Source organism: Monodelphis domestica, chromosome 4 (assembly GCF_027887165.1).
Source record: "Monodelphis domestica isolate mMonDom1 chromosome 4, mMonDom1.pri, whole genome shotgun sequence".
NCBI lineage: Eukaryota > Metazoa > Chordata > Mammalia > Didelphimorphia > Didelphidae > Monodelphis > Monodelphis domestica.
The window spans coordinates 155,657,487-155,682,992 of NC_077230.1; the positions used below are offsets into that span (position 1 = coordinate 155,657,487).

A 25,506-nucleotide genomic window follows, 5' to 3' on the forward strand; every position below is an offset into this window, starting at 1 on the left:
CCCTTGGAAATAAAACCAAAGGAATCCTTTGATGGAGCCCAGGGGAATTTGTTCATTAGTGGCATTAGAAGAGAGCATGAGTTTAAATCAACAAAAGCAGCATGCAATTGAAATGAAGTCGTGCTTCGTAGAATTATTGACCTGGAAAAGATGTACAGACAAAACAACACTTAAACTGGTTGCATATTCTGCTTTTAATTAGACCACCAGCAAAAATGATTAGTTATTCATTTAACAATCAGTCATTTTTATACCTAAGCTAAATTAGCTAGTGCTAATTGGTAAATAAGTTGACATTTTAACATTTGTAGGATTAGAGTGTCATAAGTTATTTCAATGCTAGGAATGGATCTAATTTAGACTAAAAGCATGAGATTCATTGAAAAAGATAATTGGTCTTCTTCCTCTCTCACTGTAAGCTGGTTAAGGCAGATTATATCCCAGGGAAATTTGCAATAATTTGCCATCACTGTGTGATGTTGAGGATGGTAATAATCACTGCCATTCAGTTGACAACCATGCTGTGGGATAGATGGAGCAAATATTATTACTCTCATTCTATAGAGGAAGGCATTGAGGTTTAAAGTGGGTAATAGCTTGTCCAGGATCACACAGATGGTAAGTGGCAGAATCAGCACTTGAAACATAGGTCTTCTACACCCAAGTCTTGTGCTCTTTCCACTAAATCATGCAATCTCACATTGGAATACAAAACTTTTTATTGGAGTGTTTATATTTTAAATTTATCAGATCACAGGCATGCTAATGGAGAAAACTGGAACTTATCCAATATATCACAGACTATAAAGCATTATTTTCTACTGGGAATAATTACCTTTGATAATAAATTTTGCTTAGTTTTTGGGGGGAGATCAGGATGACAGTCTCTGTCTGGCTTGGACCTTGTGCTTTTCTTTATTCTTCATTGGGATTGATGACAGAGTCGCTGTATAAGTGTGCCTGTATTAGTTTTATTTATTTTTTAAATTAAACCCTTGCTTTCTGTCTTAATAACAACTCTAAGACAGAAGGGCAAGTGCCATGCAAACAAGGTTAAGTGACTTGCACAGGATCACACAGCTGAGAAGTATCTGAGACCAGATTTGAAGCAAGGTTCTCCTGGCTCCAGGCCTGGCCCTATTCACTGTTCCACCTACCTTTCCCTGTGTATTAGCCCTTTAGATGAACCCTATTGTATATTATCCTCATACTCTTTTCTTATTTCATTTGAGGGCTGTTTTCTTTGAACTGCAGAGATTGGAAACTGATGGTCAGAAAAAAATTACCAAAACACATGCTGCATGTCATTGGCTACAGAGTGGAAGAATGAGTCTTGGATTTAGGGTCAGGGAGTTGGGTTTGAATCTCACTTTGGTCATTCAACATTTGTGTGACCCTGAGCAAGTTATTTGACTTCTCTGGGCCTCCGCTTCTTCATCAGTTAAAGTGGGGGAGAGAAAGTATTGGACTAGATAAATGCTAAGATCCTAGTAAATTGACGATACTATGATCAGTAGAATGAGGAGGCTGGACTTAATAACTCACATTTATATAGCCCTTTTAAGCTTTATAAGTGCTTTCATTCCCCTAATCCTAATAATTTAAGGGGTAGTAATATTGTTCTCTTTTTAAAGGTGGAAAAAATGAGTCTTTGAGAAGGTCAGTGATTTTGTCTGTGATTTCCTAACTAGTAAATATCTGTGTCCACATTCAAACTCTCCTCTCTTGATTGCAAGTCCAGTAATTTATCCACATAAATATTTTTCCTCTAAATGAGTTATTTCCTTTATCCTGAGTCCTTAGGTGTTCATGGACCCCAAGATGTTTGTGGTACAAGATGTGCCATGGAAATATAGGCATTAGAACATGAGGGTACTTTATGTATCATTTAGTACAGTTTCTCATTTTACTGAGGCTAAACTCCCTGAAGGTTGATCCTATTTCATTTAAAAATTTTTATCCCCAGTTCCTGGCACTGTCTCTGGCACATAGTAGTAAATACATTTTTGTTGATTGGTTAGTTGAGTCAGTTAACATATACCTATAATGCTACAATTTTCTGGATTTTGCCATAGATTGATACCACTAAATTTCTAGTACTAGTGGAAGTGATGATGAGGTTTATAAATGGAGATGAGAAAGAATTGGTTATAAATGAATATTTGAGTGTAGCTGACACCATCTTGCAACTATAAACTATGGGTGGTACCTGGGTACTTGGCTTATATCCTCATAGACAGGAAAAAGGTAGTTGGATTCTGTGCAGAGAACATGAAATATCTGCTTTAGAACCTTTTACAGTAGGGTTCTATTATTTCAGTCCCCCCTCCAGTTCTCTCCTAAATGGGGTCCCTGATTTTTTTTTTTTAGTTACAAAACTGGAGTTTGCTTTAACTTTACTAAGTTATATGTTATATAAATAGTGAATATTTAGTGAATGGTGGTGCCATTGTGTAGAGCAAATATAACTTTTTGGGTAAGGACAGGTGGGACAATTTTAGAGCTAGAACTCCCTCCCTCAGGAATTAAATAATCAATATTAGACCACTCTTGAACTAATTTAGATGCATGGGCTTACCTGTTCTTAAATATAAATAGTCTTTGAGGTCCCTTCTTGACCTATGATCCTTTGGTCCTGTGACCTGCTCCGGTAACTCATTCCTTGTTAAGTGGTCTTCATGCCGATTTTATCCTTATTGAAATTTAAGCATTGCTGCATCCTTAGAAAGGATGGAGAATAGCAGTTCTTTCTTTTCCAATATAATAAATCCTTCATACATTTTAAGGTAATTCTCTGAGCTCCATAACTTCACTTCCTTTAAATTGCTTAAATAAATAGCAATAAAGTATCACTGAAGAATTAATATTCAGTGGAGAATTCTTCAGGGATAGCTTTTTAAAATACATTATCAGGAGCAACTAGATAGCTCAGTGGATAGAAAACCAGACCTGGAGACAGGAGGACCTGGCTTCAAATCTGACCTGAGACACTTCCTAGATGTGTAACCCTAGACAAGTCCCTTAAACCCATTTGCCTGGTCCTTACTACTCTTCTGCCTTGGAACTGACATTTAGTATCAATTCTAAGATGAAAGGTAAAGATAAAAATAAAATAATAAAACAGTATCCCTAAGGCTTCTTTTCTAAAGGCTTTCTATAATGACCTTAGGTTCTATAAGGTCCATTAATTGTGGTAGACCTTATCAAGTGGGACAGGTTTCAAATCTAGGCCCCACATTTTACATCAAAGGGCCATTCTTTCAAGCAACAAATGTATATTAAACATTTACTACATTCATTGTGCTATACCAGTCATTAAGGTAGAAGAGGGATAAGTAAGACATAGTCTTTACCTTAAAGAAATAGATCATCTAGACAATTAATAATCCAGGAGCATCAAACCCAAAGATCCCAAGTTTTATGTAAATGAAAATTTGGGGGAGTTTAAAAAGGAAATATCCTGCAAAGAAGACACATATAGATAATAATGCTTTGACTACATCTCTCTCCTAAAGTATGGAAGGGTCAAAATCTTCATCAGTGGAAGGGGTATCCTTATACAAATAAAATTAGAGCTTTTATAAGAATTGAAGAAACAGGCCACTATAACCAGAATCGCTTGTTTTTCTATCACATAACAATTTTCGAGGATTTGGGCATCCATTTAACATAAACAGATGATAAAGGTCAGGGAGAGCTTGGAGGTCCCCTTCATTGTATACAGTTAAAACCATTTGGATTAACTCAGCAATGTATTTGACTATCATTCAGCCTTTAGAAGTGAGATATGGGTAGAAGAAGGAGAGATGAGGAAGACAACAACAAAAAAGAATCTTTACATTTCATTTGAATTTTTAAAGAGGTTCTTTGATTCCTGGATTAGGTTACAGTGCAAACCATTTACTCTCTCATCTTGTTGCTCATGTGCTAAAATAGCAGTCCCACACTTCACTTCCCTCCATATGTTCTAGGATCTGGCCAGAATGCTCTCATTTGTCTTATTTAAGCCCTTCCGACTGCAGGGGGCTTTCCCTGGTCCTCTCAAATGCTGGAACCTCTTTCTGAAATCACTTTCCCCCTATTCTCTACATATCTTAGATAAGTGATTTATGTGATGTTACACTCATTAGATTATAAGCTCCTTAAGGGCAGGAACTATTTTTCCTTTTCTTATATCCCTGATGTTTAGCCTGATATATAGTGTTTAATAAATATTTGATGGTTAGAATCAATATTTCCAGCTAGAACCAGACCCATAGCTGCTGTGAAGAAGGTAATGATGTGTCTGCCATCCAGTGGTACAGTGTGTCTATTCATCTCTCTGTGTCTATGTCTTATCATAGGTGATTATTTGAAATGATCTCAGAGCAGGAGATACCTTCCCTGGGAAGATCTGAGCTGCTCCCTCTTCCTCCTTTAGTCCTCACTCTAATGTCTGGGGCTTGGATCTTTTTTTCCCTCAGAGTGTAGGAAATGTCATATGTGGCTACTTCTGCCCTGAAGGGCCTGAATCATGTTAAATAAACTGTTGGAATTTAAATAAAAATGCCATGTTCATATTGAGTTCCATGTACACATTTCAAACTCCTATGGTTTAGGGATAATACTTAGTTGATACTACTCTCTTGGGACTGCAGTGCCTCTGTGGACTAAAAGGGTTAATATAATTTCAAGTATGCCTAGCTGACTTCTCCCAGGAGAATCCATCTCAGTTATCCCAAATAATCTGTGCATTTTGAAAGGCAAGAATTTTAGAAACAACTTCACAAACATTTCTTCCCTTTGTTTTTCTGCCACGTAACAATTTTCTAGGGTCTAGGCACATATTTCAGAATTAGGTGGCACAAGCAGCTACACAGAGGGAAAAAGGGCTTTGGGATATCAAGGCAACATTCAGTGAAAGCCTACTACTACTTTATTATCCTTTTAAGCTGGTCCACATTCAGATCTGAGAGTTAGGGTAACCTACAGGAGAATTATGCCCTATGAGAAAGGAGAAAAAATACTGACTTTGTGGAAAGGCCTGTTAATTCTAATTGTTTCTGAATATGATTTTGGAACTCTGCAGAAAGGAATTTTACATGTTTGATGAAAATATGTGTGTATTTTCAGGTTTGTGGCGAAAAACAGCGTTTTGAGAAGCTAATGGAACATTTCAGAAATGAAGATAATAACATAGATTTTATGGTAAGTTATTTTAGCAGCAAATTGAATGTATTGTTACACAAAGTTTCTGCATTGGGGAAACATGTAGAAGATGTATTATTCAAAGTAAACAGAATGAAACAAGAGTGCAACTTGTTATTGTTAGACCCCCAAAGTCTATTTTAATTTATCAGTTTGGTTCATGGGGATGTTTTGCTCTAATGCATATATTACATGTTATCATGTAAAGGACTATAGGAACAACTTCATGGAATATCAGGGAAATGTTCACAGTTAGGAAAAAGAAAGTGCTTTTTGCCTACAAAGGCACGCACATTTGTCATGGTATGGCACTTAGAGCTAGAGCTGGCAATGTCTAAAAACATCTGTATTCTTTGGTTGGTACCAGCCAAGCTGACAGCACACAGTATAAACTGTTGAAATCCTGAGGTGCCACAAGATAGGGAGAATGATTTACTGGCAGATAAAGTGAATATGTTGATAAACATTTCAAATGGAGGTGCTTTAGGGGATGGGGGATGCATTTTTTTAACTTGAGCTTTGGATAAATACCTATTAATATTCTGATGCCTAGAGTTTTATTGGAGTGATTGTAAGAATTTAAATAGCTTCATTTTGCTTCCCTTTTCCCCTCACCCTCTTTTTCCATACAGGTAGGACAGTTTCTCTCAGGCATCAGTCATTTGCCAGGCTTCTCTAGCTAGCCACTACACCTGAAAGAACAGATAATGCAATACTAGCCAAGGCTCCAGTAGGCAGTAAAAGTATAGGATGGCACATTAATTAATGGCTTGATCTTCATAAGTTAACCACTAGATAGAAAATCTAGCTTAATACAATTTTTTGAAGTAAAGGGTCTCCAAGTAGAAGTAGACTCAGATTGCCAGATTCTCCCTAACTTAACTCAGTTTCCTCTGAGGATCTCTTTTGGACCAGACATGACATTGTCTGGGCTTGACTTCCCAAGTCAGTCCTAGCCTGCAGCTGACCCTTCTGGGGTCACTCATGTGGAAAGTTGGCACTTCGTTCATCCCTGAAATGGGACATCAGACAAAGAACTAATTCACCTTGGTGAAATTTCTTGTGCTTTGGACTGTTAACAGCAAAATATGGAAAAGATGCATCACAGATGTGTAACCACAAGAATAATATAGTTTTATTTTTGCCACTCATAGTTCCTCCAAGAAACCAAAACTTTCTAAAGCATTATACTACAAATCAATAGACATGGAGCTTCTTTGTTGATTTGTGGAAATTACTGCGATGCCCTAATATTTTTCAGTGAAATTTTAACATTGATAATTGTTTCTAAAGAGGTATAGAGTTCACATTCTTTTTTGTCTTTTGAGTCTTCCTAAGTGACCTGAAATTGCTAATTATATTAAGGATGTTGAGACATCCACATTTTGGTTATCTCACTTGCCAAAAAAAAAAAAAGTGTTCACCCCCTCTTCATTGTGTATATATGGAGGCATTGTATGAGTTAAAGCTGCTAACATAAAGCTATGAAATATGTCTCTCTAAATCAAACTCACACCTTCACTCACAAATGAATTTATGTTTTGCATTCTACTCTTTAGTGAGGTTTCTTCTTTTGGTCCTTGAGCTTATTAGAAACATGGCAGCTCTTCTGTGCAGAACAGTACATGGGTAATAGCAAATAAGTGAACATTTGCAATCCTGCTACCACCATCTGGTATTAACTAGAGCTACATGTTATTTAAAATAGTATGTAACAAATCACTTTAGAAGAGAAAACAGCCCAAGTCCTACAGTGAAGGAAAGTCGAGAGTGCCCATGAATGTGACTGGATTCTTCTTTTCCTTTTGCCTCATGGGTCAGCTGGAACGAAGTGTCCTTCACAGGTCATTTAGACTTGCTTATGAAAAGAGGGAAGGAATAAATTCATGGAACAAGCAAATAAACCCCAAACCTACTGACCCTTTTCTTTAAAATCTCCTGAAAAAAGATACTGTATGACTCCCTTGGTGATGAGATTGGTTAAATAAACCCTTAGCACTAGAAAGTTCTTCATACAAGGTATAATGCAAACACTATATAGAACAGCATGATATCTTGGAAAGAGCATGGGATTTGAACTCAGAAGAATCCTAACTTTGCTCTTTGCTACTTTTAAGACCTTGGTCAAATTGATCCTCCCCTCTGATCATCAGTTTTCTCACTTATAAAATGAAGGATTTGGATTAAATCATCTCCAAGTTACCTTTTAGCTCTAATTCATGTAAGGGGAGGAAGATTCTGCTGGTTTGTCTATATTCAGCCTGGAAACATGGAATAAAAAAAAAAGTTTGGGGATCTTTATAAATAGCCTAGAAATACAGACTATCAGAGCTGGAAGGAATCTTAGAGGTTATGTGGTCCAATCCCTTCATTTTGCAGGTGGGGAGACTAGACTCTCCTGGGGCCTGTGGTTACTGTGTAGTATTCTATACAACTAATAAGTACCTTTGTGGCCAGAGAGGCTATTTATGTATCTTAAAGGAATAAGCAGCCCTACGGGATGAATATGTACCAATGAAAACAATAATAAAATACATCAAGTGGGAATCATTCTTAGAGGAAAAATAAATGAAGTTCTCCTCGAGGGCTTGAACTTTCTTGGTAGAAAAGAATGACATGAAAACCTTGAGAAAAATAGTTGTTGAGTTATCTTTAATTATGTTTTTATAATTACAAAAGAAAAATGGAATTGATTATACTATGTTCTAGTATTTTCTACAGTGGGAATCTAGTTAATTCTGAAAGGATTTTAGGGTTAGAAGGTATCTAGAGGGATGGGAAATTTGGGGATACAATCATTACTTGTATAGAGTTGTAGCTAGAGGTCAATTAGAGAGGGGAAGCTAGTTTAAAGGTAACACATTGGCAAGGATGAGAAGGAAATGGAAGTAGGATTGCAAAATTATCAGGTGGGAAACTGTTTTCCTGCAGAAACTTCCACACAGGATTGGGAGGAGGAAGGCATACAATGAGGCCAAAGCAGGACTGCTTCTAATCTCTAATATATTTTCTTTCAGGTGGCATCTATGCAGTTCATTAACATTGTAGTCCATTCAGTTGAAGACATGAATTTCAGAGTTCATCTCCAGTATGAATTCACCAAATTAGGCCTGGATGAATACTTGGATGTGAGTATCACTCAGACCATAGGCTGTACTATGGTATTTGATTTATGTGACCAGCTCTAATTAGTGTATTTCCATCATGAAAAAAATTTGATGGCTTCAATTCTTAATCAACCAATCAGGACCTCAATATGGTCCAACAAACTATTGCCATGTTGGCTAATGGGCTCAAATCAGGATATTGCACTATCTTCTGCTTCTGTGAGCTTCTCTGCCAATAAAGCTGGATTCTTTTCAGAGCTTCTGAGACCTCAGCCTGTCTCCTGCCAGCAGCAGCCTCTCTCTTAGTAGCAGAGTCAGCTAATCCCACAAATGCGCCAAGCTGCTCCAGCTGCTTGTGAGAGCCCAGTGCAGCCTCTGTTCTCACTCTTAGCCTAGGCTACTGGACTGTGAAGGCTATGAGCTATACCAGAACACCTTCTGGGCAGTAAAAGTCAAAGACCATGACTACTGCAAGTGAAGGGTAAATCTTTGTACCATGAAGATAACACTGGGAAGGACTTGGGAAACCTACCTAGCAAATGACACATTTTGTTTTAAATGGCCATTATTGCTTTGGATGTTTTTAGTTCTTGGAGTAGGAGGGTGTGAAGAGGCCTAGCACCATATCTCTTACTTCATGCTCTCTTTCAAAGTACCCGCCTTATTTCTGGAGTTCCTCTGCCTTGGTTTAGACTTGAGATTCCACCATAATCTGATGTAGAATGTTTGGTTAAAACTTACCAAATGGGCTGAGATCGTAAAGCTAAGTGCCCTAGGGACATCTATTGGTTATAATTTTGCAGAATCTGCTTATAAAACATACTGTATTGTGCTGTCAGCTTATTTCCACCAATAGTTGTATTGACCTCTTATTGATGGATAGTCTGAATTTTTTCAATCAAATCTTTTTGATTTCTTGTCTGTCTGCAACTGTCTAAATCTTGGTTGTTAGAGACACACTTATTAATCTGATTACATAGTTCCTATACAAAGGGACAGAGGGATGCAAGATAGGCCAATGAAGGTTTGTAAGCAACCCAGTCCAGAGAGATCACCAATCTTGGTCCTTTTCATCATGTATATTTTTCACACATGAAATTGAATTTGGAAAATCTCCAGGAGCTAATTTAGAAAATTTTCTATCCCAGGTTGTAAGACTAGAACCTACTCACACTCAAAGAACAAAAGAAATGCTTGCAGTAGCCATTCCCTCAATTTAATGTCTCCCTTGTCCTTAAAAACAAAATGAAGGTTTTTGTGGGCCCAAAGAATTAATTTTTTTTAGAATATGAGCTCCTATCTCATTCTATAGCTGAGGATTTTGGTGCCTTTAGGTAGAATGATGTGCTCAGTCTGGAATTGTCTAAATTTTCTCACAAAGTAGCATGTAACTTTTCCTTTGTTCCTCAGTCAATAAACATTTATTAAGCACCTACTATTTGCCAGGCACTGTACTAAGTACTGAAGATACAAAAAGATGCAGAAGACATTCCCTTCCTTCAAGGAATTTAAAATACAAACAAATATATACAAAGTGATCTAGAAACAAAATAAATAGAAAATAATTAACAGAGGGAAGGAACTTAATAGGAGTTCAGAAGGGCTTCCTGTAGAAGGTGTGATTTTAGTTGGAACTTCAAGGAAGTTTAGGAGGTCTGTTTATCTCTTATGTCTAGAACAGTCTTCTCCCTTAACTAATCAGACAAAATTCCAGGAGCTGAGAGATGGACATGTGCCTCCAGGAGGCTAGTGCCACTGGCTTCAAAGAGTATGTTTTGCAGCACAAGATGTTAGAAGACTGGAAGATAGGAGGGGACTAGGTCCTGAAGGGCAAGAATGCTCTGTAGCATTGTCTTTGCTCCTAGAGGCAATAGGGAGCCACTAGAGTTTAGACTCATGCCTGTGCTGGCAAACACACGGGGATTATTGTGAGCCTCAAACAAGGTAATATATGAGAAGTACATCACCAGCCATGAAGTACTATGTAAACATGTTGTTTTTCTTAGCAGGTATTAGAAAGCCCACCAGGTACCTTTGTAGGAAGTGTTAGTGCCTTAAAACTAGAAGAGAAACGGTTGTTATGAAGATTAGATATATGTCTTCCTGCTAATTTGGAGTTCAGTTTTGAGACAGCTGCCACTTGCTTTCTCTTTTCAACTTGACACTTGTTACTTGAGGTAACAGAACTTTTCTCTTCCGTTTCCTCTTCTCATTTCAGGAATCGGTTTTCTTTGATCTAGTTTGTACTCTGTTTTGTGTTTAAAGAAATTTAAAGTTGTTTTTTTTCCTGACTCAAAGTCCATGGCTATATCTACAATGCCACTTCATTGAGATCTACAACCTTAGATGGCTTTGGAAATGATCCTCTTGATTCCAGGAGATAATCGAATTCTCATAAAGTAGAATTTCTTTTTAAAACTTAGGATTATTTTGGAATTCTGAATTTCTGTTCACTTCATACTTTTGGTCTCCACTCTGATATGGAAGAAGAGAAAAGTCTTAAGATGGCAATATCACTAGGTGCATTTGAACAAATCCTTTGTCTAGTTTTGGTAATTCCATCTTGGAAATAATAATAATAATAGAATTATATAATACTTTTAAAAGTCTGTGAAGTGCTTTACATGTATTCTCTCATTTGATCTTAAAAACAACTATATGAATTGGGGGCTATTATTATTCTTATTTTACCAATGAGAAAAATGACACGGAGAAATTAAGTAACATGCCCAGAGTCACCTTGTTGGCTCCTGTATAGACAGTACTTTAATTTGGATCTTTCTGCCTCCAAGTCTATCGTTATCAAGGAATAGTTTACATTGGATATAGGAGAGAATGGCCAATTTTTTTCCTTTTTGTTCTTATTGTAATCTTAGAATCATCCTTTGGTTCTGGTGAATTCTGGCAGCAATTAGGAACCATAATTTGAGGGACCATAGTGGTGGATAGCCTATGTTGATTCATGGCGGTGGGGGGGGGGGGGTAATTAAGGAAATGGCAAAGATCAGTAAGTGCTAGAAAAGATCTCCATCTACCACAGAGTCAAACCATCCAACTTCCCACCTTTTACTGAGCTAGAAACCCTGCCCAGTCCAATAATCCCTTTAGATTTCAGGTTATCCTTGGTGGTGTCTTTTTTTCCTCTCAACTACATTTTAACTCATTTTCACCTCATTTTATGTATATAAAATATTCCAGATTGGGGGGAGGGCACTGATTCACTAGGCCCTAGATCCCAATGGGAATGAACCTGGGCTCCACATGACCTTGGAGATTACCCTCTGGAACTCTCATGGAGGGGTTGAGAGAGGGCTAGGCATGTAAAAAAAATTCCACAAAACACATGAAATGTATGGAATGGATGGCCACTGTTTGCTTCCTCTTTCCCAGCCTGCACCAATTGATTTTGTGCTTTGAATTTCAGAAGCTGAAACATACAGAAAGTGACAAACTGCAGGTGCAAATTCAGGCTTACCTGGACAATGTATTTGATGTGGGAGCTTTGCTTGAAGATGCAGAAACCAAGAATGCAGCCTTGGAGAGGGTTGAAGAACTGGAAGAAAACATTTCTCACGTAAACACACCCCTGCAAACCCCCCCCTCCCCCCCCAAAAAAACCCCCAGGGTTTAGGCATGTCCTACTGTACAGAAAACTAGGAATAAGCTGGATCTTCCAAGAAATAAACATGCAGAGTTGGGGAAGAGTAGAAGGGTAATTAGAGCCTAGGACCATCTGAGGGGGAACACTGAAAAACATCCTCCTGCATTTCATTCAAAGAAGACAGCTTTTCTTATCCTGAACTGACTTACTGTGAAGATTGAAGACCAGGGAAGCACTGTTGTTTAGAAAGTAAGAAGAGCTTTGGCTCTAATGGCAGAGGATCTGGGTTCAAATACCACCTCAGATGTGTACTATCTTTGTGATCATGGGTGTAAATTCACTTAATTTTCTCATGGGACTCATTTTCCTCAAAATGTGGAGGTTAGGCTAGATCACCTCTGAGGTGATTTCCCAGCTCTAGATCTATGGTTTTCATTCTTTGATAGCAGCTATAAGAGAGGTAGATGATAGAATCCAGAAGACTAAAAAAATTATTGTATGAACTATTTGTATATGTATGAACTATTCAATCCTAAATAGTATAAATTATATTACCATGAATTTATACATTAGAGCCAAGGAAGAAAATTCCATGAGACATAAAGAATAGGATTCTGGATTTGGAGTCTAGGGACTTGGGTGTAAATCATATCTCTGCTACATGCCACCTGTCATTTAATTTATCTGGACCTGAGATGCCTTTTTTCTAAAATAAAGGCCTTCTTATAAAGACCCCTGTGGCCCCTTTTGGTTCTGAATCTCTGATGTCTGATTCTATACATATCATATTTCTGTACCATATCGCATATCTCCACATTTCTGCCAAATACTCTTAAGATCTATAGTTTTACTTTAACCAGATCTAAATGGATTTCGTGTAATGATGTAAATTTTCAAAGAAATCAATGAGTCTCCCTCTTTATCCTTTTCTTTGAATAAAATTGGCCTGTTTCCATTCATGATTGTGTAAACAGTCAATCAGTAAACATTTATTAAGTATCTATTATGTACCAGGCACTAGAATAAATGGGGGAGAGAGAGTGCAAAAAAAAATAAAAGACAAAAGACATTTCCTGCCCTTAAAGAACTCACAATTTACTGGGGGGGAAGACAGCATATAAAAAGAAGCTAAAAGGGTGAATGAGTGGGAAGGATAAAGGAAAGGGGAAAAGGTACCTGGCAAGGGGGGCATGAGAGAGTCCAGGAGAGTAGTCTAGGAAGAACAGATAAGATGACTGCTCCCTTATGATGATCCCCTCCTTAAAGGGGAGCTCTCCACTGCCCTCTCCTTTCTCTCCAACTAGAAGAAAGGGGACACACCAGGGATAGAGCTAATATATCTTGTAGGATGAAGAGATTTCAGAGGGCATGATGATGAAGTCCAGAAGTGCAGTCTGTGGGGAATGATGAGATAAGGTCCTCTCCCTCTTCAGAGGCAGGGAGTTTTCACTTAAAACAATGTTGCAAGTAATTAAAGTTAACTTGATGAGAATGTAACTAGCCCCCAAATTCTTTGATTCAATTCATTTGAAACTCCAGCTGGAATCACTTGGTAACCTGAGCCACAACGTGTTGTCTTATGCACCAGAAATTCTTGTTTGTGTAGAAATTACAAATTCCTTGTAGCAGGGCAGAGTCCCATTTATTGTTGTTATACAAATGGATTTGATTGTGCCTTCTTGAATGAACATGTGCACTAAAACAGAAACAGTTTGAGAAAGTCTAGGTGGCTTTTCATTCCAATGTAGGCAAATTGAAGAGTCAAAGTAGGAGCTCTGAAAAATGAGGTGAAGAGTATTTTTGAGAAGCAATGTATTTTTATATAATGAATCTTGGAACCCTGGGCTCAATGTCAAAAGACCTGAATTTGAATCTAGTTCTTGTGTTCACAGCTTCTCTGAGTCTCAGTTTCCTTGTCTGTAAAATGAGAATGAGAAATAAAAAGTGGCATAGTCAACAATGGGCTAGCCTTTGAATTGGGAAAAGCTAAATTGAATATCTAACTCAAACATTAACTGCTTAACCCTGGACTAGGTAATCTGTTAGTACCCCCAGGAAACTTGAAAATTCTTAAATTTCCTGCAAATTGCCTAAGTGAATTTGCTATAACAATGAAATCACAGTCTAATCCCATCTCTCCCATCTTCCATTAGCATAATCAGTACTTGTAATATGAATATTTCACAAGATTGTTGTGAGAGCAGCATTTTATGAAGTATAAGGCATTAAGTAAGTGTGCAATATTTCAGAGATTGGCCTTGAAGTTAGGAAGATTTCATCTATAGACACTGTCTGACCCTGGTTCCAACTTCTATTTACCTTAAGTTTCCTCATTTGTAAAATGACGGGATTGGAATTGATGGCTTCTAAGGCCCTCTCTGTCTCTAAATCTATTATTCTATCATGGTATGTGTTTTTGGTTACTTCAAAATAAGGAAGAAATATCCTTTAAAATGAGGGAGGAGAGCAGCTTGCCCCATAACTCCAAATTAGGGAAAAATTAGAATCTCACTAAAAGTCTTAAAAGACACTCATGAATAAATATGAGCTGTTGACCAGAAACAAAGTAGCTTTGAACATTATGCAAATTAAAATTCTATTTTCTTGCTCCCGAAGACATTTTTCCCCCTTTACAAGAATGTTACCTCCTTCGAGAAGTAATCTTTCAGCTCCCTGATTCCTTAAGAAAATTATACTACAAGTAGTTGAGTCAGTAACACCTCTTCATCTATCTAAAAATGATACAATCCCTAAATCTGCACATCCTCCTCAGGCTGTGAATTCAGTTCCACAATTTCTTCCAAATAGCAACACTAAATTCTCATTTTCTCTCTTCCTTCTCTCCCTCCTTTCCCCATTTCCCTCTTTTTCTTTGGTTTTCTATGTCTCTGGGTCTCTCAAATACATCTTTTTCATTTGTGTCTTTTCCCATTGATATTTTCCATACTTAATTTTCTGGTTGTAAGTTAGAGTATGAAGTCTAAGAAGAGAGGTAGCATACTTTTCATTTTCAGGGAGACCTAGGAAATTGAAAGATGCTATCAATGCTTCAATTTAAAGCAATTCCTTGACAGACGTAATCTCCTACCTTCCTATAAAACTGCCACCAGCATCCACTTACTCTATATGTTTAGGGTAACCCACAGCCCTCTATATTTTATACAAAATACCCTTCTTGGTTTTCTGTGTGTTTGGCATTCCATATCCTGCCTCCTTAGCTTTACCTAGTTCCCATCCCTGGAATGTTTTCTCTATGCACCTCGACTTCTTGGAATCCCATCTTCCATTCAAGCCATAGTTCAAATGCCATCTCATATGTCCTTTTTAATTGTTAACATCCTCCTACACCAGAATTACTTGATGCATATTTTGTATTCGATCACCTGGGCATATTTTGTTCCCCATAAGATAAAAAGCTTATTGTGCCTCCAGTGCCTATCACAGAGCCTAGCACATAATGGTATTAAGGAATACTTATTCAACTGAATTGGAGAACCCACATCTGTTGTTAGACTCATCAAGTTATCCCTTTATTGGAAGTGTGACTCTAGTTTTTGCCTAGATCCCAAGCTACAATAATTGTTATGATAACTGTATATCATGGCTGAACAAAGGTTTCGCAAATCAACAGTTAATTGTATTTAGTTCTTGACCCACTTTGATAGGGGCAGAAAACCCCAGAGGTCATTGGTCTTCACCAGAATATATAGAAAGTTTTGATGAGATACACATGAACTAATTTCTTTTTTTTTTTAAGTAGTCCTTTCCTTCTGTCTTAGAACAAATAGTAAGTAGTCATTCCAAGGCAAAAGAGCAGTAAGGGGTAGGCATTTGGGATTAAAATTACTTACCTATGGTCACACAACTAAGAAGTATCTAAACCCAGATTTGAACACAGGACTTCCCTTCTCCAGACCTGGTCTTCTAGCCACTAAGCCACTTAGCTATCCCCTAATTTCAGTTTATAATTATCATAATTTATTCTTGCCCAAAGAAAAAATAAAATTGGTTAGTCTATAAATCTTAATCTATGATACTCCAGAGATAGATAGCTTGGGACATCCTCATGGTGCACTGATCATACTTTTTCAGAGCCATTTTCCTGATCAGGATAATATAGTCAGAAGGGTTTTCTGGACCTTAGAAGTAGGTAACTGTATGGGTCTTGACCATGTTGTATAGTGACAGCTCTTTTTCAAACTCTTATAGTTGTCTGAAAAGCTTCAAGACACTGAGAATGAAGCTATGGCCAAGATTGTGGAACTGGAAAAACAGCTTATGCAGAGGAACAAGGAGCTGGATGTCGTCCGAGTAAGTGTGGCAATGACAATTTGCCCAGATGCAAAATTCCAGAAAGTGATTTCAAGCTTTCCTCTGGTTGGAAGTGGAATAAATTATTATCAAGAGAATAAATTGATATAATGTGTTGATGAGATGATACCTAGGTAAGTGAACAAGTAGAGCAAAAGCTGATATACGTAACTATGTGAAACATGGTACTAGTTTAGTATTTCTTATCACAGAGTTGGGTCTAGCCATACTTTCACATCTGGCAATGGCATGAGTCAGTTTGTGTGGAGTATTGCTTTTGGTTGGAAATATAAACACAATATGAGTCTAGTTCGTGCCGCTTGTTTTTTATTAGGATTTAGGTTTCTTTGCATTTCTTTTCTTTAATTCCATTTGAAACCAGATTTCTTGGCTTCCATGGAAACAGTGAAATCATAACATAGAAAGGACTCAATGGCATCTACCAAAAAAATTCAAAATAAATCCATTTTATTATCAACAAGCTCAGATATTTTATTTGGCATTGCTTTTGTTCTCAGGATGATTTAAGTTGTTCAGAAGTGCCAGCCATGTGCCTGGGGCTATGCTTAGCATAAAAGGACAGAGGTCATCAAAGACTTCTACTCCAATGGCTTGCCTTCATACACATTGCTGTTAATGAAATGACACGCATTTTATGTGATACTTATATCTAGGTACATTGCTAGATAGTTTTATACATCCTGCAGTTAACTCCATTGAATATTTTCTGGCTCACCATAGAAACCAAGTTGTAACATATGGACTTAATTCACATTGAGATCCGCACATTGTTAATAGTAGACAGGGTGTGAAGAATGTTTGACTGTCTGCTGGAGGTCTAGGCTAAGAGATCACACACACGAATCCTTGCAAGTACAATCTGTACATGGGATGAACTTTCTCCCAGGCCCCCTTAGATGGGACCAAGGTTGGGGGAGGAGGTTTGTATTTGCTTAAAGCGGTAGTAGCTTTCTTTTCTGCTTCAAATCTGGGCTCTAGAATTGATCACTTGGTGATACACTCTTTGGATGACTTTATTATCCATATAACCCTCTAGAAAAGGAGGATGAGCAGCAGTAAGCCCCTTATCTTGGCCAAGGAGAAATTATAAGGCTCTCTGCAGCAAAGCAAGTGCAGTCAACCTTTGATTATTCATGAACAGATGATCCGTTTTGTGCATTAGCCCTGGGTATATTTTGAATCCAAATTGGCCTCCCTCCAGAATGCTTCTTGGGCCGTCTTCTTCCTTTTTCACCTGGTACATGCCTGGGAAAGGAAGCTAATTTTATAATTAACTTATACAAGCCACAATTAGGAAAGGCAATTAGCTATTGAAAAAAGAAAAGCATATGATAAAATTTTTCATTATTTTTGGATGATCTCTGCCCCTCGTCTTTTCTAACTCATGGCTAATTGGCAGTTAACTATTGTAGTGTAAAGTGCTAATATATACAAATTAACACTTAATTAAGAGATGGTGTGTACTATATAGCAGTAATAAGCACTTTTCTTTTTCTTATAGAGCTCTACATAATTTATATTGACATCTCTATCTTCACCTTCAGATTTTAGAAATGTTCCTTTCCCAGGGGCCACCTCCAAACGTTTTCCAGTACAGTGCCACTAGCAGTCCCCATTCTCCTGTCATAGGTTCTTGACTGAGTTCTTTTGCAGGAAATCTACAAAGACGCAAACACTCAAGTCCACACACTGAGGAAAATGGTCAAAGAAAAAGAAGAAGCCATTCAAAGACAGTCTACCCTGGAAAAAAAGATTCACGAACTGGAGAAACAAGGGACCATTAAAATCCAGAAGAAAGGGGATGGGGACATTTCCATTCTGCCAGTTGTGGCCTCTGGGACATTACCAGCAGGGACAGAGGCAACAGTCAATCCAAATGCCTTTGTAGGACAAGTCCCAGGAACCCCATCCTCAGTACCATCGCCACCACCTCCCCCACCACTACCTCCATCTACAGCAGCCTCTGAAACAGGTAAGAGGCCTGGAGAACTGAAATTGGAAGCAGGAGTGGGAAGGTCATTACCAGTGTGTAAATTTCTTCCCAGCTGGGATAGTCTGACAGTTTGTAGTCTGATTTTTGGCAAGCCTCCAAAGGGCAAACAACTGAAGAGGTAAGCCCCATTTTTAAAATTCAGTCTATATTTTTACTATTGCCTTCTCACATCAAGAATGCTTGGAAAAGAAAATCTTGTGCAGCATTTATTTGAATGTCCACATTGCTCTGAGTGCTATGCAACTCATATAAGCTAACACTGGTAAAGGTAAAATAATATGACTGATTTAAAAAACAAACAAACAACTTAGCAGATCAAAACCATCTAACTGGGACAGGTGGGTGGCAAAGCGGATAGAATGCTGGGCTGAGCTAGGAAGATTCATATCCTTGAGTTCAAATCTGGCCTCAGACTCTAATTCTGTGTCTCTGGGCAAGTCATTTAGCCTTGCATCTGTAAAATGAGCTGGAGAAGGAAATGGCAAACTACTCTAGTGTCTTTGCCAAGAGAACCCCAAATGGGGTCACAAAGAATCAGATATGACTTGAAATAGCAATGGAACAACAAAAACCATCTAATCATTGTTCCAATGTTCCAATCACAGAAGTCACCTTTTGGTAATTAAAGAACCCTATAGAGAAGTAGTGGGGGAATAAGAGGAGTGGTGGTAGGAAGGGGACTACTATAAGGGAGGAGGAATGGAGGAAGTGATTAAAAGCACAGGAGTCACCTTTCAAATTCCTCTTCTACAGTTATTTTCAGAATGGGCTGTGTGGTGTGCTAGTCAAAAGAGCTCTGGTTTGGGAGTAAGAGGGACCTATATGTGACACCTGGTATGACCACTTAGTGCCAGTATGACCTTGAACAAAAAGGTTAAATTCTCAGAACATCAATTTTCTCCTATTTAAAATGAGTCTTCATAAACTTGAAAATACCATGTAAATATGTGTGCATTGGAAAATATGTTTCTGTTATTTTGAATATCCCCTTCATTGGTAACAGATTTGTCTTAAAATATATTTGATTTATTTTTAGAAATAGCCAAAGAATATATCAGAGCCAAGTCCAATAAATAACATAATACCCAAGGTTGCTATACAATTTTAGGTTAAAAAAAAAAAAGAAGCAGCTGGGTGGTCAAATGGGTCAGGGATGTAGAGTCAGGATAAACCCAAGTTCAAATCCAGCCCCAGATGCTTACTAACCCCCTTTAGCTTCAGTTTCCATATCAGTCTGATAGAAATAATTTTTATTTCCCAGGGTTGTTGTGTGGCTCAAAAGAGATAACACTTGAAAAGCTACGTAGGGGCAACTAAGTGGCTCAGTGGATAAAGCACTAGGTCTGGAGATAGGAAGTCCTGGGTTCAAGTTTGGCCTTAGACACTTCCTCGATATGTAACTTTAGTCAGCTCACTTATTCACAATTGCCTAGCAAGCCCTTGCCTTCTGTCTTGGAACTGAAACTGTATCAATTCTAAGACAGAAAGATAAGGGTATCAAAAAAAAAAAAAAAAACCCTGTGTAAAAAGTACTAACTATTATTCCAAAGTCATAAGAGAATGTATGAAAGTGGGAGAGTTGCAAACTGATTCTGGAAGCAACTTCCAAAGGAAGTTTCAAGGATTTTTTTTTTTTTATTTTGGTGGGTTTTTTGTTTGTGTGTTTGTGTTTGTTTTTTTTTTTTAAATGAGAAGGTGGGAGAGTGAACAGTGACTGGTCCATTGCAGTATGTAGCCCTGGAAGGATTCATGAGCTCTCGTTTGGATAGAGAAGTTCTGGTATATTTGGTCAAATTTTCAAAAGCTTCATCGCTGTGGGAAATCTTTTCAGCCATGAAGACCATAATTCCCTCCACAACCCAGTAGACAGATGATGGCAATGAGTTGTTTGGTCAGGACAGCTCACTGGGTAATTACCAGGGGATGTGCCTCTCTGAATTTGGCCTGGCTGGTCCTTGGACAGTAGACAAATCAGTGCCACTGGGCCCACCCTGAAATGTTTCCTGCTTTCTAGGGCCTGTTGGTTTACACTCCATCATTCACACGTCACAAGGAAACGTAAAAGTTGGGCTCAAATGGTCCTGGAAGTGGCAGGGTGTGGTAAAGAGAAATAAACCATCTCGATGCTTACCACATATGGGTCTTACATTTGAAGGATCTAAAAGGCTTATATAATTCATCTTTTCTTGTTACTCTTTGAGTTCAGAAGTTTTAATGCAGTGATTGGAAACCTGCTGTCTTCCTTAGATCAATTGTTTTACCCTGGAGGCCATGGATTTCAGGGGACCTGTGAACCTCATTAGGGAAAAAAATTATATCTTTGTTTTCTCTAATTTTTAACTGTTCTTTCAATTATTTAAAAATATTCTACTGAGAAGGGTTCATAGGCTTCACTAGAATGCCAAAGGGCTTTGAACAGAAAGAAAATTAAGAAATCCTGCCTTAGATGTTTGCTTTCAGTCAGGCTGAGACAAGATTCTAAAGAGTATTAACAAGATAATGAAGATTGAAACTCCTCATCACTCTGTCACCTTCTCATTCAAATCGTTTCTTTTTTGCCCTTGCTAGTGCAAAATGGCCCAGTAACATCGCCTGTGCCACCACCGCCTCCTCCACCACCCCCACCACCTCCACCACCTCCACTACCAGGACCAGCCACTGACACTCCACCAGCTCCTCTACCACCCCCACCTCCTCCATCGGCACCCCCACTGCCTGGCACAGCTTCCCCCACAGTGGTTTTCAACTCAGGATTAGCAGGTAAGATTGTGGAATTAATCCAAAGGAGCATTTCATTGCTGTTTTTCTGACATGTACAATCCCTTCTCCCACAGGACAGATATCGTATTTGAAGGAACCTTGGGAGTTCATGGCTTGGACTGAAAATGCCTCCTGTTAGAATCTGTCATTAGCCATTGTTTTGTCCATTCCCAAGCAATACTCTTCTCCCTAGGGCCAAAGTTGTTTTCTAGGTTGTCCACAAACTCCCATAAATCTCCCTCCCAGATATTGTTCAAGTTCTCCCCCACTGTTATGGCCAACGCCAATGGAAGGGGATGAAGTTGGGGTTCAGAAGTGAATACGCTTTTGTTCATTCACGTAGCAAATATTTTTGAGTGGTTACTTCCCCTAAAGCCCTGTCTAGGTGCTTTCAGAGAAGCAAGTGCTTCCTGTTAGGTTTATTAAGGATAATGGGGATCTCATTTGTAAAAGGGAGGATGCTTCTTTCCTCACAGTAATTGCCTATTGTAAGCCCTTAGGCATCACATGAGTTTATTTGAGTGTTAGCATTAGCTCTGTGGATCAGGGATACACAATGGAAAAAAAAAGTAGAATCTATGCTGCTTTCTGTATCAGAAATAATTTATGTAGCTCGCCCATAACCTTTGAAATATAAATCCTTAATTTTGAATCATAGGACTAAGTTTTTCTTCTAGGAAATGGAATCTACTCAACCAACCAGCACTCCTTTCACAGGTGCACACATATCTGGGTGTTCAAACTGAGCTTAAGCTACTGTGTAGAATAAAGTCAGCTTCATGAGGTTGGAGGTTATTTTGACAAACAGACCAGTCTCTCTTGGCTCTGGTGGGGCATTTCTACCTAGCCATCTGCACCTGTTTTGGGTGGGCTTTTTTCCATAGAATAAAATTTCCCTGTATTTTCTTCTATCTCTGAAGATCCTTTATGGACTTTGTGTGGTTTCAAATTTTCCTGTCCAAAGCCCACATAGCAACCTTCTTCTAGATAAGCCATGCATGTGACATTGCATTTCAATCTCCTAATCCCTTGAAGAGTGCTTAGCCATGCCTACTTAGCCTATACCTTTTGGTAGCACAGATTTGCTGACACCAAATTCTTTTTATGAAGCCTTTCTGAAAGAGGCAAGTGGAGGACCTTTCCCAAAATCTTCAGAAGAAATAAATAACTTATTTCTTATCTTTCTGTTGTTCCAATCTTTCACTTTCTTCTAGATTTTTATTTCTTCTGAAAAAGAAAAGAATGGAGAAGCTGATTCATCTTAGAAGTGTAGAATAATGGAATATTTTTTAAGAATGACAATCCAATGGGTGGCTAAGTGGATTGAGAACCAGGTCTAGAAATGGGTAGTCTTAGGTTCAGAACTGAACTCAGACACTTCTTAGTTCTTATGACTCTGGGCAAGTCACTTAACTCTTGTTGCCTAGCCCTTACCACTAGTATTGGTTCCAAGATGGAAGATATAGGTATTTTTAAAAATGACTACCCGAAAAAACCAACCCTCTGGAATCCATTCAACTGACAGGTCTGTCTTAGTGATCACATATGAAATACTTTAATCCTTCATGCATATCTGAGCTCCCTAATTAGGCTTTCCATTACAGCATTATAAAAAGAGTACCCAAGTTGTGAGTTGCATCTGGTATTGAATTGCTGATTTGGCTCTGCTTCTCTTCTGGCTGATACAGTGTGATGCAGTACCATATGTGCTGACATTCACCTCTTTTTCCTCCTGAGTTTGTCTTAAATTATCACTCAGTCCTGCAGTGACAGATGTAAAAATTAAATCAGAATCTCTATAATAAAAATTTTATTATTTTCAATAGTTTAATTGAGGATTATTACAAATCAGGGATACAAAATAAAAACCACACGTGCCCATGGCTGATTAGCCCATTCATAATACCCACGCTTATCTTACCACTATACTTCCTACATCATTGCAATGGCAGAGATGAAAGCGTGGTAGGTGTTACTGCCAGTTAAATACCAATTGTGATCTCACCTAGGTGAAGACTCAGGTGAGATTATAGGGAATTCTGGGAAATACCAAGGACTTCTGGGGATTGAAGTCTAGGGTTCAAAATCTCCATTTATACACAGAACAAATGAGCTTGGTGGCTGGGAGGGTCAGATGTAAGATCCCCTTTTGTTAGCCAGTGGTTTAGCAAATAGCTTAATAAATTATCTCTTATCTTCCTATGATTAAAAAAAAAATCAAGCCAGTCTTGGTTTGCTTGATGCTACCATGGAGTACAAATGCTTCTATGAGTTCAATTCTCACTCAGCTGTTTACTTATCTGGGCACAGCTATTTTCAAAACTGCTGCAATTAATCTTGTTTCCTCCCTGCCAGTTGTCATTTAGAGTGATATGCAACAGGCAGAAGAACCTCCAAATTATGGGTCACTAGCTTGTGGAACTGGGAGATTGCTTTAAGAATCTGATTAACTCCTGAGTGCCCATACCCATACCCAGTGCCCCGGTGGGTAATGCGCTGGTAACATATTATCAGATTTGCAATATCTGTGACTTGAATTTTTATTAACTATTCCTCTCCGTGTGTCTTGGAGGACTATCAGAATAAGACTTTCTTAATCATGAGAGGGAGTGAGGTTGGACAGTTTGGCATAGACCTGCCCCACCTGAGTTTAATGGCAGTTCAGAATTCATTAGGCCTTTCATAGACTGAGCAACAGCAGGCTCTGTAGACATATGTAGCAGCAATGGAGTGTTTTCCTTTTACATAAAGGGGGAGTTGGGTTGAAGATGAAGTCTATTAAAATTCCATGCATGGAGTATTTCATTGTATTTACAGAAAGAGTACTACTACTACTACTACTTGTGTCTAAGCAGAAGACTTATTCCACAAATCTGGAAATTTTTGAGGGTACGAGGAACTTCCATTGGCTTTTGGGCATCACATACCAAACATTTCTGGCTTTTTGTTACAAGTTGAGGTATATGCATTGAAGCTATATTAATGTTCTGGCCTAGATAAGCCATCCAGTTTGGCACTTTCCAGTTGCTTTTAAAGTTAAACATCTCTGTTCATGTATACATAAATGTACTACATGATTCTTGTGTGAAATATGAGCTTGACGTCAATTGAATTCTTTGTTTGGAAAAAAAAGAGACTATTTATATCCTATAGGATTGGATAGCAATCCCTCTCCCTCACCCAACTGCAGATTTTGTAGTCTGATAGCTGTTGGGGTCCTTGCTGTGAAATACAATTAAGTGTTTGGTCAGTTTGTTTTCTACTGAGTCAAATAAAGAAAAGATAAAAATAGCTTTGATACTGGATTACATAGATTTTGGCTCAGTCAGCAATCAATTATGAAGTGCTGTGTCAGGATAAGCATGGTGTACAATACTGAGTACAATGCTAAGAATGCATGAACTGATAAACTGGATGACTCTAACCATGTCTAATTTTTGTTTTATTTCCTTTGTCCTCTGCTTCCACAAAAGATGGGCCAATCAAGCTTTTCTGTAGGTTCCTTCTTACTGAGTGTTTTTAAGTATTTACCCACGTCTTCCTGTCAATTGCTCTGTGCCTTGACATCTTTTCACTCCATGTTATTTTAAGGACAGACTCATTACATTCTGACATTGTGTCTGAGGGGCTTCGTGATGTTGGCATTCTGTCACCACAGTTTTGCCCCAGATTTCTTTAGCTTAATTGGTAGACAAGATTTTTCTTTTCTTTTTTTTTCTTTGTTTTAGAGCTATTTGTCTTGATTTTTTTTTTAGGCAGACTCTCTTCCTCATGAGAAAAGGAAATGTTTGTAGTTTTGTGTAACTAGAATCCCTGAACTTCCAGGCCTCTGATTTCTGGGAGAGTCACACACCTAGCATAGAAGAAAACTTGCTAGCAATGGCAAGAGATGCTGACACATCAAAGTATACACTTATTGCCACCCTTCTATCCCTTACTTCTCACTCTGTTTGGGGCAGGGGCAGACTTTATTTCTTTGTGGCTAAGCCCTACTCCCCAACCCCATGTCAGCTCTATCAGAAATTACATTTGTCATGACAAAAGTGTGGTTTCTTTAAGTTCTTTAAAGATCTAGTCATGGAGAGGACCACCATGAGGAATAAGAGATTTAAGACCAATGCTGACTTTCCTTCACTGGTCATTCAAGGAAGTAAGGTAAAAATAGTATTGTTTCTGAAACTGAAGCACCAACAAAAAGGCCTGAATGGAGGGAGCCAATATTTCTTAGGTTGTTAAAATTCAAATGCCAAAGAAGAGACAAAGGAGAACTTGAGTGGAATTGCCATCTCTGTTCCCTTCCTCCCAACCACTACACTGCCCTCATTCAGTGCCTGAATTCTCCTGGCCCTGAAGTAAGGAGAACTGAAGTTCACAGGATTTAGAACTAGTGGAAAATAGTGATAGATTTTGTGGTATAAAGGCCTGATTTGGCAAAGGCCGTGTCTGTGTTCCTGCATGCTTTTGTATGGATATATAAAATACATTCCTGCTGTTTATATGGCCTTTGTGACACTGGAGGATTGAGA

The 25,506-nt window shown here is 38.3% G+C and overlaps 1 protein-coding gene across 6 annotated transcripts in view; it reads left to right on the forward strand.

Moving 5' to 3' along the window:
• FMNL2 (formin like 2) overlaps positions 1–25,506 on the forward strand; it is a 399,412-nt gene that overhangs the window by 348,757 nt on the left and 25,149 nt on the right. For all 6 annotated transcript variants that reach the window (XR_001629939.2, XM_007494168.3, XM_007494164.3 and 3 more), the window contains exons 10-15: positions 5,113–5,187; positions 8,205–8,315; positions 11,719–11,868; positions 16,105–16,206; positions 17,881–18,199; positions 20,789–20,980. Coding sequence is in view for 5 of the 6 variants with exons in the window: in XM_007494168.3 (XP_007494230.2) it covers positions 5,113–5,187; positions 8,205–8,315; positions 11,719–11,868; positions 16,105–16,206; positions 17,881–18,199; positions 20,789–20,980 (949 nt within the window). In the remaining variant the exon portion in view is untranslated. The remainder of the gene's footprint in view (positions 1–5,112; positions 5,188–8,204; positions 8,316–11,718; positions 11,869–16,104; positions 16,207–17,880; positions 18,200–20,788; positions 20,981–25,506) is intronic.